The sequence below is a fragment of the Anastrepha obliqua genome, chromosome 5 (genome assembly GCF_027943255.1).
Source record: "Anastrepha obliqua isolate idAnaObli1 chromosome 5, idAnaObli1_1.0, whole genome shotgun sequence".
Classification (NCBI taxonomy): Eukaryota; Metazoa; Arthropoda; class Insecta; order Diptera; family Tephritidae; genus Anastrepha; species Anastrepha obliqua.
This window is the reverse complement of record NC_072896.1, coordinates 88,436,471-88,454,444: the sequence shown is the minus strand read 5'-3', so window position 1 is coordinate 88,454,444 and position 17,974 is coordinate 88,436,471. Positions and strand designations below refer to the sequence as shown.

General features: G+C 35.7%; 1 protein-coding gene across 1 annotated transcript in view; it reads left to right on the top strand.

The window, feature by feature from the left end:
* LOC129248478 (uncharacterized) overlaps positions 1–17,450 on the top strand; it is a 41,669-nt gene extending 24,219 nt beyond the window's left edge. The window contains exons 2-4 of the mRNA XM_054888034.1: positions 14,335–14,508; positions 14,611–15,299; positions 16,510–17,450. Coding sequence (XP_054744009.1) covers positions 14,335–14,508; positions 14,611–14,834 — 398 coding nt within the window. The 3' untranslated portion in view covers positions 14,835–15,299; positions 16,510–17,450. The remainder of the gene's footprint in view (positions 1–14,334; positions 14,509–14,610; positions 15,300–16,509) is intronic.
* The last annotated feature ends 524 nt before the right edge of the window (positions 17,451–17,974 follow it).

Below are 17,974 nucleotides of genomic sequence, written 5' to 3'. Positions count from 1 at the left end.
GTTGTTCTTGCTTGTACCATTTACTTTCGACATTGAGTTCAATTAGTTGGTTAATTTTCACTTAATGTTTGTATCTGCTTGACGACGGCTTATCGTTTTGTGCTCGCATTGTTTAGTTCATTGGATTTGCACTGGAGATTGCGTGAGCTTTTAGCGGCATATGGAGGTCATAGGAGGCGAATTATGTTAAATCTCTTGAAGACACGATTTGTGTGATTCTTAAATGACGACGCTTTATGGTGTGCATTTGTCTTGTCGCGTTTAATATGTAGTTGGAGCGGCTCTAAATAATAGGGGTTTTTTCGAAACAGAGGAGATGCTTTATAATGGCGCTTATGACTACTTCAGGCTCGGCATTAGATGCACTGGTTGGTCTACCACCACTTGCTGCTTTCATCCAAGGAGAGGCCTTTAAGGCCATCTGCAGGCTGAAACACAATGAGAACTAGTACGGCCCCTGCCCGGCATTGAACAACAGAGAAGCCATGGACTTCGATCCAACGATTCTCTCCATGCGCCTTGACTCCATGCCATCAAGAGTCGTACTTGAAAAGAGATACAATGTGGTGCTGCCACACGCTCAATTCTGACCAAACTCTGAAAATGAGCCCGGCAAACACTGTTTTCGCATTTTTACAGATGGCTCCAGGACCGAGCACGACTCTGGGTTCTATGTGGAATCCAGCGGGACAAAATTGCATTTTGCTCTTGGAATGCATGCATCTGTGTTTCAAGCGCAGGTGTATGCTGTTCAAGAAGTTATGAACTTTGTTGTGGAAAACAGGTGGAGAGACAGATCTACATAGGTATATGTGTCTGCAGCGACAGCAAAGCTGCGCTCATGGCGTTAGACAGCCCCCCAATCACAGCAGGGGTAGTCGAGTCCTGTAAATCGTGAGTATCGTAGGTAACGAGACCTCTGACTCTTTAGCTAGGATAGGCTCTGAGGCCAACTTCTTTAATATCAGTTTTGAGCGCATTATCTTTTATATTCTATTCACGGGAAATCCATTAACAATGTAAAGGAAGCCAAATTGCCCTGGACAGCTTTACAAAGCAGCTTTTGCAAGTCTCAATAAGATCCGGTTTTCCAAACAGCTGACAACGCGTACCAAACTACGAATTTTGACGTGATAACGTCTTATAATTCGATTTAACAGGCTGCACGCACGAAAAAATGTGTCGTTACCTTGCTCATTAGTGTTACCTTGCTCATTGCCGTTACCTTGAATGAACTGCAAGCGAAAGCGCGGAACGAACGACAAAGCAAACAAAGCAAACGAACGGCAACGTTCGACATCTTGCTCTCTCCTACTTAAGTGAGCGTATATGTGTATGTATATGCGCATATGTACATATATAAATTCACGTATTTGTATTTGCATATGCCTTCTTATTGATTTTTATTAATTTGATTTACTTAAAGAATTTAAAATAAAACCAAGTTTGTTAATAATACCTGTTGTTTTAATGTTATTATTATTTTTTGACGTGATAACGTCTTTTAATTCTATGTAGACGGCTGCACGCACCAAAAAATGCGTCGTTATCTTGCTCATGCGTCGTTACCTTGCTTGAACAGCATGTTATGTTATGTTATATGTTATGTTATGTTATGTTATGTTATGTTATGTTATGTTATGTTATGTTATGTTATGTTATGTTATGTTATGTTATGTTATGTTATGTTATGTTATGTTATGTTATGTTATGTTATGTTATGTTATGTTATGTTATGTTATGTTATGTTATGTTATGTTATGTTATGTTATGTTATGTTATGTTATGTTATGTTATGTTATGTTATGTTATGTTATGTTATGTTATGTTATGTTATGTTATGTTATGTTATGTTATGTTATGTTATGTTATGTTATGTTATGTTATGTTATGTTATGTTATGTTATGTTATGTTATGTTATGTTATGTTATGTTATGTTATGTTATGTTATGTTATGTTATGTTATGTTATGTTATGTTATGTTATGTTATGTTATGTTGCAAACAAATAAAATTAAAATTTTCTTTTGAAAAATGCAACCATTCAATCAGTATTTTCTTATGACGTTATCACGTTAAACTATCGTCAGTAAACCGACTTTACAGACAACCTCTTTTTTAATTCGAATTTTAAATCCGCCCTACTATATCGCTGTGGCCGCCCTACTCTATGAACTTCTATGAACATCTCGAAGACCTTGCATACGCTGATGATATTATATATGTCTTTTCTCCGTCAAACACACCGACATGCAGAACAAAATTGACGATCTGTCCTCAACCTCATTGAATGCAGGGCTAAAAATAATTCTTTATGGTGATCAAATTGAGAACGTTGACACCTTTACCTACTTGGGTACTATCATTGCCGCTGAAGACAGCGCGGACTCTTGTATGGATCGGAAGCCTGGCTCACAAACATATAATTGGATAAAAAACGAAATTCAAAGCTGTATGAGCAGATGTTCACGCAGGGTATTGAAGATCTGGTGGCCCAACACCCTAAGTAACGACGATCTACACGAGAGGTGCAAAATCCAGCCGGTAGGTCACATGATTAAACTTCGAAAGTGGAGGTGGATTGGGCATACGCTTCGCAAGGACGCAAATGAAATCTGTCGTCAAGCACTGGATTGGAATCCACACCGTGCTCGCAAGGTTGGCCGTCCAAAAATATCTTGGAGGAGAACTGTCCAGAAGCAAGTTGAAACATCAGGAAAAACTTGGAACGAAATCAAGCTTCTTGGAAAAAATAGCATCAGATGGAGGTGTTTTACTGCGGCCCAATGCTCCAGTGGGCGAAACAGAAACCGACGATGATATGGCTGTGAAACGTGGTTGATGTCTGTATCTGCAACGCGGAAGCTGCAGGCATTTGCGAACCGATGTCTAAGAACAATTATCCGTATCTTGTGGTCCGACAATTGGATTTTAAACGAACAACTCCTCAATCGAAGCAGACAAAAACCAGTTGGCATTGAAATACGAGAGCGCAAATGGAATTGGATTGGCCATACGTTACGCAAACCTGCGACTGACATAAGTAGAATGGCACTGGACTGGAACCCTTAAGGAAAGCACCGCAAGGGACGCCCTGAAGGATCTTCACGACATAGCGTTAATGAAGATCAAAATTGACGAATCTCTCTCACGGACCCAAATTAAGTGGAGAGGATAAAAAAAAAGTAGTCTCCAGGAGGCCAATAAGTCATGGATAGAAGAAAATACTTGTGTTACAACCAAGACTTGTAGCTAATTTGGCCGCAAATCGATAAGAAACGATCATAAGAATTGCTCAACCTCTCAAGTGAAAACATCTCGAAGGTCGTCGTTTCTGGCACCGATCATTGGCTGTTAGGTAGGCACTCTTCTAGGCTAGGAGTATTTTTTCATGAATACTGCAGAAGTTGTAGAGACGAGGAAGAGGAAGAAATAGTGGAATACTTCCTCTGTAAGTGTCCACAGCTTAGCTAGGAGTAGAACAAGGTTGTTAGGAAAATTTCCCTTTGACTCTCTTACGGAACTAACCGCTGTTGAGATAAAACCTATCCTCGCATTATAAGAGCGTATAAATACATGGCCTAAGTGAGTTGGCTATTTTTAAAACCGACTGCCACAAAAATCTAACCTAACCTAACCTATAAATATAATTCGGTTCGTAATTATAGAGCGAATTACAATCGAATAACGAATGGCGGTGAAGTGAGAGAAAGAAGATGGAGAAAGAAAATTATATCATTCATTGAATCCTGTGCGTCGAAGAGTCTCACGCTGTCGCTGGTAAATACAAACAAACACATATGCATGCCTACCAACAATGAAATCAATGCAAAGTTTAAAGTTAAAGCATTAATTGAAGGCATCTCTATATGAATGCAGATATGCACAAATGTGCGAATGTAAACATTTTTTCTAAAGGGAATATGCCCATATAAATTAATGGAACTAATACTCAAAATGAATTTCTATATAATATGCAGGTATGTACAGGGTGAGTCACCTATAACTATTATAGGAAGCATTTGTTGTAATTACTTTTTTTTATTTTTCATTATTTTTTTTCGTTTATTAAATACATTTTGGGAACTAAAGGACTATGAAATGTGACATCAGATAATGATATCAGAATTTATTGTTTTACCAGTTTGCAAGTAATCCACAAACCCAAGTCTAGGTGCTCAAGGACATAGAACACTGGGTAAATTTTCGATGGCCAACTTGAAAAAAATTGAAGAAAAGAAAATTGACGACATAGGCGGATTTAAAGTCAAAGCAAGATAGTACGACTAATAAAAAAAGCTGTGGCTCTACAAGTGTTGATACACCACTGAATATTCTATGCTAATTGGGCCTGGGCTGTGTCGCTCAGACAACACCTATACCACCAACCAACTAATCCACAACAAAAATTCAAAAAAATGATGCCAACACTTTCTTGGCCGGTTTCTGGACACGAACTGGTTTCAGAGCCTAAGAACCAGGTTCACCCCACTCTTTAGCCTTCTGTTTTGATTAAGGATCATGTTAATTGTCTCAAGTCTCATTCATAGTGATAAATCAACACACAAAACCCATTTTATCCTTTCGAAAATACGCTAAATGTTGCTGAGAAAGTCGCATTCGAATGTGTTTTTGTTCCATTGTTAGCGAATGCAGCACCAATTCTGCACACAGCTTTCTGAAACCCAAAGCCTTTAAATCTTCCAAAAATATTTTTTTTATTTCAATTTAAAAAGGTTTGCATAACAATAAAATTATTATATAAACTGATAGTAGTGCAGCGCTAGCATCGGAGGCTTTCGCCTGGCAGGTTGATTATGGCCCGATTAGATCCGACGAATTAGATCAGTTTCTTTGATATTGAAACTGCACGATGCTTGATTTTTTCCATTGTAGAAAATACTGGAACACGTCGATACTAAATGGCTTGTAAACAAAGAATGAAATGACAGATTGAAATGAAACTTCACATACGTTCAGATGGAGAGTGTACCAACATAATGCAATAAATTTAGGCTAATAGCAACCTTCTCTTATCGATCCGCAAAACTTATTGAACAACCTAGTAATTAATCTTTATGTGCCTATGACTTGCCACAAAATAAATTCAAAAAAATTAATTCACAAAATATGATTATTGGATTCAGTTAAAACATTTTTGCTTTTAATATCACACATGGTCATTTCTGCTAATAACTTCTATTCGTACTATGCATTTAACAGATTTATATTGTCCTTAAGGGGGGAAGCTGGTCTAGAGCGCAAAAAATGGGCATATTTTATGAATTTATTTTGACTCAACAAAGGAATCAATCGAAAATCTGTGAAATAGGTTTAATAATATAGCTTTCATGGTACAAATACAAAATTTTTCGTCTGAATTAATTTCAAAATGGCCGCTGTCCAGCAGTTCTCCTAAGGCGCCTTTTTTTCTAGTGGGTCTATTGCCGAAGACGTAAACTCCTTAATTTTTGTCCTGGATCAAAAAATAAAATTTTTTTAGTTTCTATATAACAACAGAAAGAGACGTACGTAGGATTTTTTCGATATTTTGTTTTTTCGCGAAATGGTGCACGTTTGAACAAAAAGTTACAATTTTCACTATAAAGAACGACATAAAATTGTTGTTTAAAAAAAAAACTATGTAATATAAATAAAAAATCCTACGTACGTCTCCGGAGAAAGGTATTTCGAATGTATTGTCAAAATTTCGTAAGAATCGGTAAAGATTTGTTCGAGTTATGTCTTCGGCCAGTTTAAAAAAAGTGATTTCGAGAAAAACGCGTTTAAAGTTGTAAGTATTGTAAAATCATACCTGCGAGGCGCTGCCGTCGAATCAAAAATTTGGGCATTTAGAAATTTTTGCTGGCATCCCTCATTTGGTATATTATTTCTAAGACCCTAAAGCACCTTTTAAGACAAAAAAAAATTTTTCGATTTTTTCAAAATTCTAGACCAGCTCCCCCCCTTAAAATATGTTATTCACATTCAATATTAATTTTAATTTATTTTGTAACCCATTCGTGATTTTTTTCTATTTAAATAAAAAAAAACACGTTTTTGCTACCATTTTTATCAAAAGGGATCCAATTTCTTTCTCCAACTTCACCCTCGTTAAATGCAACCTTTTATAGGTTTTTTTCGAAATGACGCTCGTGAAAAAGAAATTCTCACGAATACTGCTATATCGGCACATGGTGAAAAGATTTTTAGATGTTTACTACCTAGCAGACCGTTATTCGGCTATGAGCGAATTCGACAGATATGCCGACGTCATTCGTTTTTAGTTTCACTAAGCTAAAGCTAAATATTGTTAAACACAACACGAATGACGTAGAATCCAAAGTTCCCCTCAATTTTTTTTTTTCACCATACCTAACGAGCTAACCTGGTATCTATCATCCTTGATACCGGCATATCAATGTGCACTACTACGTACTCAACACCTCTCACCGCGGAAGTGCCAAAAAGGTGTTACCTCACGGCTCTAGTTAGCTCATATGCTACTACTCGTAATTATTACGTCTATGAAGCATGGCCGTGGAGAGAATATTCGGGCCCGGGGGAAACTTGAGATGCGGGCCCCTTCAAATTATGTCTAATTCATATAATTTGAATTACTCTCGAGTCTGGGCCCCTCTGAAAACTCCGTGCCGGGGGGAAAAAGTACCCCCTCTCGTCGGGCCTGCTATGAAGCTACACACGTCAAAAATCATTGTGAATATGTTTTGCATGCGCGTAGATTCGCCACCAGTTATCACCCGATTTCGGCATAAAATCTATTTTTATTTGTAAGGGAGCGTCAAAACTCGAATAAAACAAGTGAGCAAATCTATAATAATTGAATCATGATTGTGTACCAACAATTCGCTGAGAGCAAAGTAACAGACCACGATAGGCTTCCCCTCATTATTCTCTCCATTGTTATTGTTCACTGCTTGTATCGATTTCCAAGAATTTCCATAAATTTCCATAGTTCCATAGTTGAAAACTGTAAACACAAAAAATAAATTATGTTTGAAATAAAAAATGTAATACCTATTTAACATTGATTGATCCAATTTAGCCCACCCTGTACATATGTACATATGTATGTATTTATACATACAAACTGTTCACTGTCAGTGGGCCAAGAAATAGTTTAACAGGTACATACAATACATATGTAGGTATATCGAATTACTTTGCGGCTTACCTTGGCAATGAATGCGAGCAATGATTTGCATTAAATAGCGTTTATAGTAAATACTTAATTAGACATACATACATACATACATACAAGCATATGTAAAACATTTTAAGGAAGGTGTAACAATTAAATAAACACAGGTAGTTACTTATCTCTTAGCTTATTTGGTTATCTTTATCCGCCAACAGTTAAGTATATCAATATTATTTGATAAAAAGCTTCATACACTTCACTATCGCGTGGTTGGATACATGAACGTACTATATGTACACATATTTACATAAACATTAAGATTTGAGCAAATTCAACTTATTAATTGAGCATGACACTATTTACATACATACACACATGCAATATGTACGCTCGTGTGCTGCTCTCTCATGACAATCTTAAGCACAAACAACTACTTAATTGCAATTTGAGTGCACTTCTGCACTTATAATCAAAGCGCACAAACTTGCCCTCACCATTACGAACGCTTCACGCTCCCACTATTCGTATACATACATATGTACCATACATGAATGTATGACAGTGCGTATGTGTGAATATTATTCGTCCACTGCTACTGGGTGCACTACAAATCGACACCTATTCCTTGGCACGAAAAGCAGCTTTGCCGGATGAGTGTGCAATTAACTACCGTTAACCGGTGCAAAGGCATTACATAACCTCACATCCGTTTCTACCTTTCGCACAGCACTATCATCTTATTTGTGAGTTCCTGTATTTTTATACATAAGCACCAATTCACTTCTTATTTTGTTGTTTGCTGATTTTATTACTCTATGACTGAGTGCACCGCATACTTCAGTGCTTTTGTGAACAAAGTTAAAATTAAATAATCCATAATGCTGCAAACTGCAAATACAACGCAGCACCAGCAACCTAACAGTAGACCTCAGGAATTTTCCACTAGCAAACACGTCCAGCAGCAATCCTGCAATGCTTTTGCAAACATCCACTCCTTCTTCAGGAATACTGCAGCTGCTTGCTCGTAAATGCGATGGCGTGCCAACAAGTCTGGGCAGCCGTTTGCCGTGAGCCACACCACCACCTTCCGTACCTTGCATTTGTTGTGTGTTGTGTTCGGTACACATAGTTGCATTTACTAATAATTTGTTGTTGTCCTTTTCCGCCCTATTTTTTCTCATTTGTCTGCTTGCAAATTTATGTATGGAGACATTCCTTAGCTCCTGTCTGCTACATTGCGGTTCTCTGACATTAAGTGGCTGCAATTTAATTTAAAAATAGATGCCTTAATTATAAGCAAAATATTGTAGTTATATGACTATGCAAGGCTTTAAAAAAGTTTGCAAATACTTTGTGTTTATTTTCAAACATGAAAGAAATTCTCCTGAGAGTCAATGAAAATCGAATATTTACTTTGTAAGTAGAGTGGGTAGTACTGTTAGCGAGTGAGAGACATTTAAGGGCCCGAAATAGAATAGAACTAGAGCCATTTAGTTATGGAAAATTTTTGAACGTAAACAAACAACTTATTTTACACATTGCACTTTTTTTGCGAAAATATCAAGTTTCACCTGCAAATTTTAATTGTCATCCGAAAAGTTTGTCACTGAGCATAAATTAGGTTAGGATACAATCGGGATACGCATAGACATAGTGCAGCGAATAAAAATCCAGCGGCTACGTTGGCTGGGTCATATCGTCCGAATGAATACAAACGCTGCGGCTGTGAAAGTATTCGATGCGATACAAGCTGGTGGCAGCAGAGGAAGAGGAATGCTTACTCTGCATTGGAAAGATCAGGTGGAGAAGGACTTGGCTTCACTTAGTGCATCCAATCGGATCTAGTTAGCGCGAGAAAGAAACCACTGCACAGTGGTCCGGCGGCCGGACAAAATTCAATTTTTCAACATTTTTGAAATAAAAATTTGATAATGCAGATGTTTTCTTAAATATTCAAGGCAGATTTCCTCAAAATATTACTTAATTTAAAAAATTTTTCATTGTAGTCTTTTGACTTTAAACATGAAATTGTAGGCAAATCGTACTTCATACAAGAGTTTCATTTTCATGTCTGCAAATAAATATTACCATTTGATTATTAACCAAATATTGAAAAAAAAAAAAAAGATAATTGAGAATTATTACTGTGTTCGTTAATATATTCAATTATCTTTTTTTTTTGAAATTTCAAAATTTTTCGAAATTTTTTTTTTTAAAGATCATTTTTTCGAGTGGTCCACACCGGTCCACTTGAAATCTACATGAGTGATGTAGCCACATATTTCAGCTATGATCTCAAACTGAAACCTGTTGCGCAAAGTTGCGCAAATTAAAAATAATGTAGCTTGTGTGCATTTACCCACAGGCAAAACGTTACATATGGCTTATGAAATTTTGTGTAAAAGACTGAAAAAGACATCACAGACCCCATCAGCATTAAGACACAACTAAAGAAAAAAAATTTTATTAAAAAAAAAAATTTTAATTATTAAAAAAACAAAATTTTTTTTTAATATTATTACAATATTAATATGATATATGTATATATAACACTATATAAAATTATATATATTAATAATATAACATTTTTATCTGTCACTGAAGGAACGGGCATAAGCCGATTAGAATATTTACGAACATCTGAGAATTGCTTGTAATAATAAAATCATAATGACGTATAGTTTTGAAAAAAAGGAGTTATTTATTTTTTTGCGTTCTTCAGAAAAAAAAGTTTTGAGTCAAAGAAGTTAGAATTACGTTCTTGAGAAGCTTCAATACCATGATGATAGTGAGAAAGAATTGAAAGATCAGGTTTTGAAGATTGTTAGTAATTTTTGTAAAGATATTAATAGAAAATTAGAACGATCTAACAGACATTGGGGTCGCGTATTAAATGAGAATGCATCTTGGTTAGCTGAAAAAATTAATTTTCCCTGAAACGACAACTTTAAATCCTCTTCATCTGGCTCTGGTAGCTGTACTAATGTTGGCTGCCCCGTAAAAACATTCAATGATGTTTGCGAACGTTCCAAGAGACGTAAAGTAGAGAATTTACGTAAATCAAGCGGGCCTGAATTGGCGTATGCTGCATCAGTAAATTTGCGTTCAGAAGGTAACGTTCAGGGTGCAATTTTAGTGAGACATGTAGCACATACTTCTAAAATGGTTGAAGACATTCCTAAGCCCATTAAAACTTTTACCTCTTATACCAGCGATGAAGCTTTGGCTTTCTTGGTGGCTAATAGACTGACAAAGCATCAGTATCTTTCTATAAGATCTGGTGCAATAGAAAGAGGAATTGATCTATATCCTTCTTACCATAAAATTCTCGAAGCTAAGAAAAGGTGTTACCCTGACCAGATTACAGTAAAAAAAAATTTTAAAATTAAAATAAAAAAATTAAGAAAAAAATAAAGAATAAAATAAATCTAAAAACAAACAAAAAATGAGGAGAGAATAACCTTACCGTAGACCTCAACGTGGTACTCTCTGGGGTCGTGAAAAATGTAAAAATGAACTCACCAGCTAATTATGGAAGTAAAAATGTATTTATAGTATTCAATGAATTTAAAATTTGCTAAAACTAAGGTCAGATTCGTCATCACTGATACTTAAAACCCCTAAATATATATTTTCAGCTTAATTAAATGAGTTTTTGAATTTTGTCCGCCAACGCCTTCTGGGCGGACCACTGTGCACTGGCGCGTTTTGTTAAACTCGGCCAAAATCGCGTAAATGCTTATCGCGCCAATCAAGAAGAAGAAGATAACTCAGGCTTATAGCCCATTCTCTATCTTCCGTACAACAATGCCAACAACAAAGTGACGACTATTAATCAGGTCTCCCCGACTTGGGTACCAGGACATGAGGGACACGAAGGAAGCGAGAAGGCAAGCTTTTATGCCAAAAAAGGGGCAGATAGGCCATTTATTGGACCAACCCAATTTTACGGGCTTAACAAAAACAAACTAAAACAGGGAACCAAAAATGGATCCAAACAAAAACCAATGAATACTGAAACGGCACAAATGGCCTTATTCACTCCAAAAAGTTCCTGCACTTTAATACCAACAGAAAAAAAACTGCTCTAACCCTAGATAAAAAAAGCCTTAGATTACTCTGTGGAGCACTTACAGGTCACTTTACCTGCCATAAACATTTCAATGCAATAGGATTATCTAGTACAAATTTATGCAGGTTCTGCTGTGATGAAAAATAGTCCATGAAACACTTAATCACCAATTGTGAAGCATTAGGTCACAGGAGACACAGACTTCTGGGCTCGTAAGGGCTGGATCGATTTCTCGCAATACTAAATAATTAAAATTAAGAAGGTAGGGGCGCACAATATATCAATCTGGTCGCATAAAGGCCTTAGCCTAACCCATACAACCATTACCATTACCATAACCCATTCCTATACCAACCAATGTTCACTGGTTAAAAACTTTAGAATTTCCATAATTTCCTTCTACTACTGAGATCTTCCAACTCATTCACAAATTGTTTACCTAGAATAGCGAATTCTTCATCTTGAAAGCCTAGCCTCTGGGTGCACCTGCTTAGAATTATGTAAGAGTATACCCATGTACATATGTTTATCATTGTGTGTGTATTTGTTAGAAAGTTTGGCGCCGAGTGCCGCTAGTTTATCAGCTCTACAATTCCCTTCGATGTCGGCAATGGCCTATAACCCATCGTACATTCGGACGAAATGACTCAGACATATCGTTACCATGCAGAGTTGCTTGTCTACAATCGGACGCGTCTCCTGGTAGCGGATCGGAGACTGCTTGGCAGATACGAGGGTAGATGGGAAGTAAAATACCACTCGCACGTACTTGACTGATATTTGACTTGCTAGCGAATCATTAACTGAAATTTGCTCAAGATAGGAGTTGAAAGAGCATATACATACATACTCGTATATCCCCATAGGTTAGGTTAGATTAGCCAGTTTGCTTGCCTAAGACAAGACACTCAGCAGCGCTAAGGCCAATGTGATACCTGTATTTGATTTCCATTACCTAACAAAGTTGCTTAAACCACTTAGATCTTTTCAAGAAGGTGGGACTACTTACCTACAGTAAGACATTTTGCAAATGTTCCAGGTCTTCGAAGAAATAATCGCCAAGATATTTGGCACGGCTTCTTTGAAGTGCAAGAGGAGGTTTTGTACCGACTCAATTTCACCTTTATCTCCTCACCTCCTGCAGAAGTCATTGCGAGGTACACCCATTTTGCTGGCTAGCGTACGAATAGCGCAGTGACCAGTTATAATTCCTGTGAGGACGAGTTAAAAGAGATCCCCAGATGTTCGGAATAGATATATACCGTCGCCCACCCTACCCTCGAGCGATTGTATCGCCGCTGAAGATAAACAGTCTGTGTCAGAAGAAAATAACCGGTTTTTTTTTCTTGTAACTTCAAGATGTACGAGTATTTCGTTCTACTTTTTGCTGCGTAATAGTCCCACTCAAGGGCTACGACGACAGTGCTAACTCAGGTTAGTGTCGTTCAAAACTTCCCCGTAAACGCAACCAAACAAAAATGAGTGAGAAGTACGCGAACCGTTTCGAAGCGGTATTTTTATGCACGCATTCGAAAGGGCCGCAATTATCTTACGCCGTGGCTGCAAAAGTGGTTAAAAAATCAAAAACGTTTGTTGTGATGTCGAATCAGGCGTACAAAGTGTGCAAAAATGTTGATGACTTTTCCGAGCGCGGCTTGAAGCAAGTCACGACAAAAACAAAAACAGGATAAAATGATCGTCCATCCATTTTTAAGCAGGACCGTTCTTTGTGACTACGCCAAGAACGATCAGTTCTTGCTAAAAAGGGAATAGATGTGAGTATCAACACCATCGAACGTCGATTGAAGGAGGCGAACATATCTTACCGTCCCGCATCAGCAAAACCACTACTCTCAGAAAAACACATTGAGAAACAACAAAACAAGCAAATGGCGTCACAGTAATGGACTAGCCTTCCCAATTCCCAGACGCCAACCCTATTGAAAATGTGTGGGGAATTATGAGTCCAGTCCACGATTTAAAGCAACTCGTACGTCAAGTTCTGGTCTTCTTTGCCGACAAGCTACGCAGAAAAGCTGGTTCAAAGCATGCCGGGAAGATGTCAGACTATGCTCGACAAGGATTGATACTACACGGCTTATTGAATAATTGCAACTCGTAGTTTTATGCCTACTTTCATGTAAAAAAAGATGTTGTCTGTAAAGTCGGTTTACTGACGATAGTTTAACGTGATAACGTCATAAGAAAATACTAATTGAATGGTTGCATTTTTCAAAAGAAAATTTTAATTTTATTTGTTTGATAGATATTTTGTATGGATATAGAGAATGAGTTAACATTAACATAACATAATATACTTTAACATAACATAACATAACATAACATAACATAACATAACATAACATAACATAACATAACATAACATAACATAACATAACATAACATAACATAACATAACATAACATAACATAACATAACATAACATAACAACATAACATAACGTAACATAACATAACATAACATAACATAACATAACATAACATAACATAACATGCTGTTCAAGCAAGGTAACGACGCATGAGCAAGATAACGACGCATTTTTTGGTCCGTGCAGCTGGCTACATAGAATTATAAGACATTATCACGTCAAATAATAATACCATTAAAACAACAGGTATTATTAACAAACTTGGTTTTATTTTAAATTCTTCAAGTAAATCAAATTAATAATAATCAATAAGAAGGCATATGCAAATACAAATAAGTGAATTTATATATGTACATATGCGCATATACATACACATATACGCTCACTTAAGTAGGAGAGAGCAAGATGTCGAACGTTGCCGTTCGTTTGCTTTGTTTGCTTTGTCGTTCGTTCCGCGCTTTCGCTTGCAGTTCATTCAAGGTAACGACATATGAGCAAGGTAACACTAATGAGCAAGGTAACGACACATTTTTTCGTGCGTGCAGCCTGTTAAATCGAATTATAAGACGTTATCACGTCAAAAATTTAAATATATATCTTTTATACTTCATGAATAAACACGGTTCCTTTTTTCTGACATAAACTGTAGATATCATCTATACTCCAAAAAAGTACTAACTATTCGGTATTTTTATTTTTCAAAACTTTCAGGTGCGGCCATCAAGTGTTACGTATGCAATAGTCATAAGGATGCCAATTGTGCACTGGACATACCACCAGATGATTTACTCAAGGACTGCCAGGAGGATTACTCAACACGCGGCAAAGGCATACCGACCTACTGTCGCAAAATCTCGCAAATCATTGAATTCTCTGTAAACAATCGTAAGTGTTTACCATATTTTTTTTATATTTTTTTTTTTTTTTATAAATAAAATTACAGCGAATACAACATTTTTATGCTCATTTACTTGCTTCTCTTTGCAGTGCCCCCAGACAGCCGTGTCATACGTTCGTGTGGCTTTCTGAATCAGACATCGACCAATTACTGCTACCAACGCGCCGGCTTCGGTGGGCGTCAAGTAGTTTGCTCTTGTGACAAGGATAATTGCAACGGTGCTGGCGCGCTCAGCCTGCCCGTGGGTGTGATGTTGACTGCTGCTGCTAGCGGTTGGGCAGTGCTCTCCTACCTAAAACGTTCACTGGTTTAATTGCCACTTTATTTTGAGCTAATTTTTGCAAAAATTCACTAAATAAGTTATCTTGTTTTTCGTTTGTGTATATTTTTCTCTAAGAAAAAAATATGCTACCTTGTTGTTGTTTTTTTCACATGCATACTTGAGTAAAAATTAAATACATACATACGTGCAAAGAATTGATATGCTTGCGCTGTATAATTCCTCCACAAGAAATCTAAATATTCTTTATTTACATATACAAATACACAAATATATGTACATACATATATAGAAGTACAGTATTGTTCAATGCAGATTTCTTTTTTACAAGTGCATACATAATAATTGCTTAACTGTTATATTTTGTTGTAAGTAATATGCATTCAAAGACAAACGCACATACATACATAACTGCAGCAAAAGGGGAAAAGCGGAGGAGTTGGCGTCAAATAGATTTTAGTAAAACAAAAACCTCATCTGATGAAGTTGGTTTTAAAAGTGAGTATGTCACAAAAAAAAAAAATACCAGTCTAACGGTTAGACTTGATAGAAGTGAAACCTTCCGTAAAACAAACTGAGAGAGAATGAGACGAAAGCAGCATTAGGAGCGGGATAGTTATAGGTTCATTATAATATTGCTATAAAGTTCATATTTTATTTTCTTCATTTTATTATTATTCATCCTCAACGTTTTCAATTTCAACAAATGATACGAGTGGCTTATGATAGCTAAAATATGATACAAATGCTTTGGTTTCGATGTTGTCAACATCTTTGAAATACCGCGTCAATTGTTGTTTTTGATCGTGTTGTCGATTCAATGCGATTGTTACACATTTTTAAATTGAATGTTGTATTGAGAACGTCAATTAAAGGAACCGCTGTGTCCAATGCAAAACTTACGTTAAAATCGCCACTTAAAATCATTGGAACTTTATCGTAATCTAATCCGCGATACTTCTGGTGTATACTTTATTAAATTTTCGTGAATGAATTCCGTGATGCTATTTATTGATTGATTCGGTGAAATATAAATTGCCCCATTTAAAACTGTTTTTCCATTGCTCAACCTGGTTTCGCATGCACATATTTCTCCCACTTTAGAGAGCTGAACAGACAGTGATTCTAGTTGCTGTGCATTCAGATCTATCTGTGGAGTTACAATACGAGCACCGTCATTTTGATTGTGGTATATTGCAACACCGCCTGCAATTGCGGTAAATATTTAAAAATGAAAATATTTACGAATATAAAAATACGGACGCAATACAGCACACGCGGTTGCTATTATGAGCGTCGTAACGCGTATATTACACAGACGTACTAACATACACACAAACATTCGTAGGACGCTTGGTCTAAGCAAGTATTAGGTAGTATAGTATAGGTATACATAATGCCTTCTCGCTCACCGTGGCTCCGTATACGTACTAGCATACATACAAACATACATACGTGTGACGCTTGAACTAAACACCAAAGCAAGTAATAGGCAGTGTATTATACATACTGCAATACTCACTATACTAGCGTGGCTCAGCAGTACGCAGCCACACACATATACGTATATCAACATATAACGCTTCGTAGTGTCGCTTTTTCGTTTCATCGAGTCTCAAATCACTCCCAACGATTCTAAAGAAGTTTTCACTTCAAAAAAAGTTATTAAATATATTTTAATAAATAATTTTTTGCACTTTTCTTGCAGTAAACGCGCCCAGTTCCATCGATGGAAGTATACAATTTAAGCATCTTCTAGGAAATAAACGAAATAACAATAATTGTTGTAGAAAATATAAAAAATTGAAACAATAAAATTCAGTAGCAGTTCAGATTTTGCACAGTTAGTAAGCCAATAAAACATTAAAAAAATGTATAAATCGTTGAATAAGAAAGCTTTAATGTAGCAAATTTTATTATACACATTTTTGTAAAACAACAAAATACTCAACGATTGCAAAACACCTACCCTGCGCAAAGCTTATTCCCATAAATAACCTGTAATTGAGTATTTAATTTTTTTTTTTAATTTTTCCTGCAACTTACCCAAATTTACGTTATTTAAAAAAAAAAAACAAGCACTGTTGAATAACGATTTTGTTTTGTATGCGATAGAAAAATATACATACATAAATACGAAAATAAAAAATTTTAACAAACCCACTTTAAACAAACACAAAAAACAAAAACAAAAACAAATGTATAACCGTAAAACCACCAAATCCGTATTGTATTATTGTAGCGAGTATTTAGAAAAAAATTCAACTGCAAACTTTTGCAAAAATATAATTAAACTTACACAACAAGCGGAGGAACAGAGTGCATATTTGGTGCCAAGTGACGACTTCGTGCGCGAAGTCGTTGTATGTAACGAGTGTTAAATTTAATATGAAATTCACATGAAGTGTAATCTCTTAATTTCTTTCTAGTTTTTGCTCTGTAAAAGAGACAAAAGCAAACAGCTGAAACCAAAAATTAGTTATAGTTTGCAGCACAAGAAATCGATTAAATGGAAACATTTCATTTCACATTGAAAATGTTTCGCATTTGATTTTCATGTGTGATCTTTCTTAACTTTAAGCGATTATAAAATTAATTAAATCTATAAAAAATTGAAATATAAAATAAATCAAAATTAATAAATAAAAACTTTAGTGTGTATCTTTTCAATGGCATGTTCCAAAAAATATGTGCACATGGAATTCAACAATTTATTAAGAGGTTATATAAAGTTATCCCTACTAATATTATAAATGTGAATGTAAGTTTGTTTGTTACGCTTTCACGCCAAAACTACTTCACCAATTATTATGAAACTTTGTACACATGTTTTTGGAGGTGTTAGAAGTGGTGTTAGAAGTAACATAGGATACTTCTTATTAAAAAAAAATTATTATTATTTTTTTTTAATGATAAAAAAATTGTTTGTCAAAAAATCTCAAAATTTCAGCTGTTTGAAATTTTTCTATATTTATTGTTTTTTTATTAAACAGTTTTATTTAGCTTGCCCAGTTTATTTATTTGTTTGTTTGGGTCAAATTTAGTAATTGGAATTTTACCCTTTTCTTGATGATCTGATATTTGGTGTTCTTCTGTTATTTTTATATAATATTTTTATATAAAATATATAAAATTTTGATTTTTTAGGTTTGATGCCATTTTTGTGGTTAGAT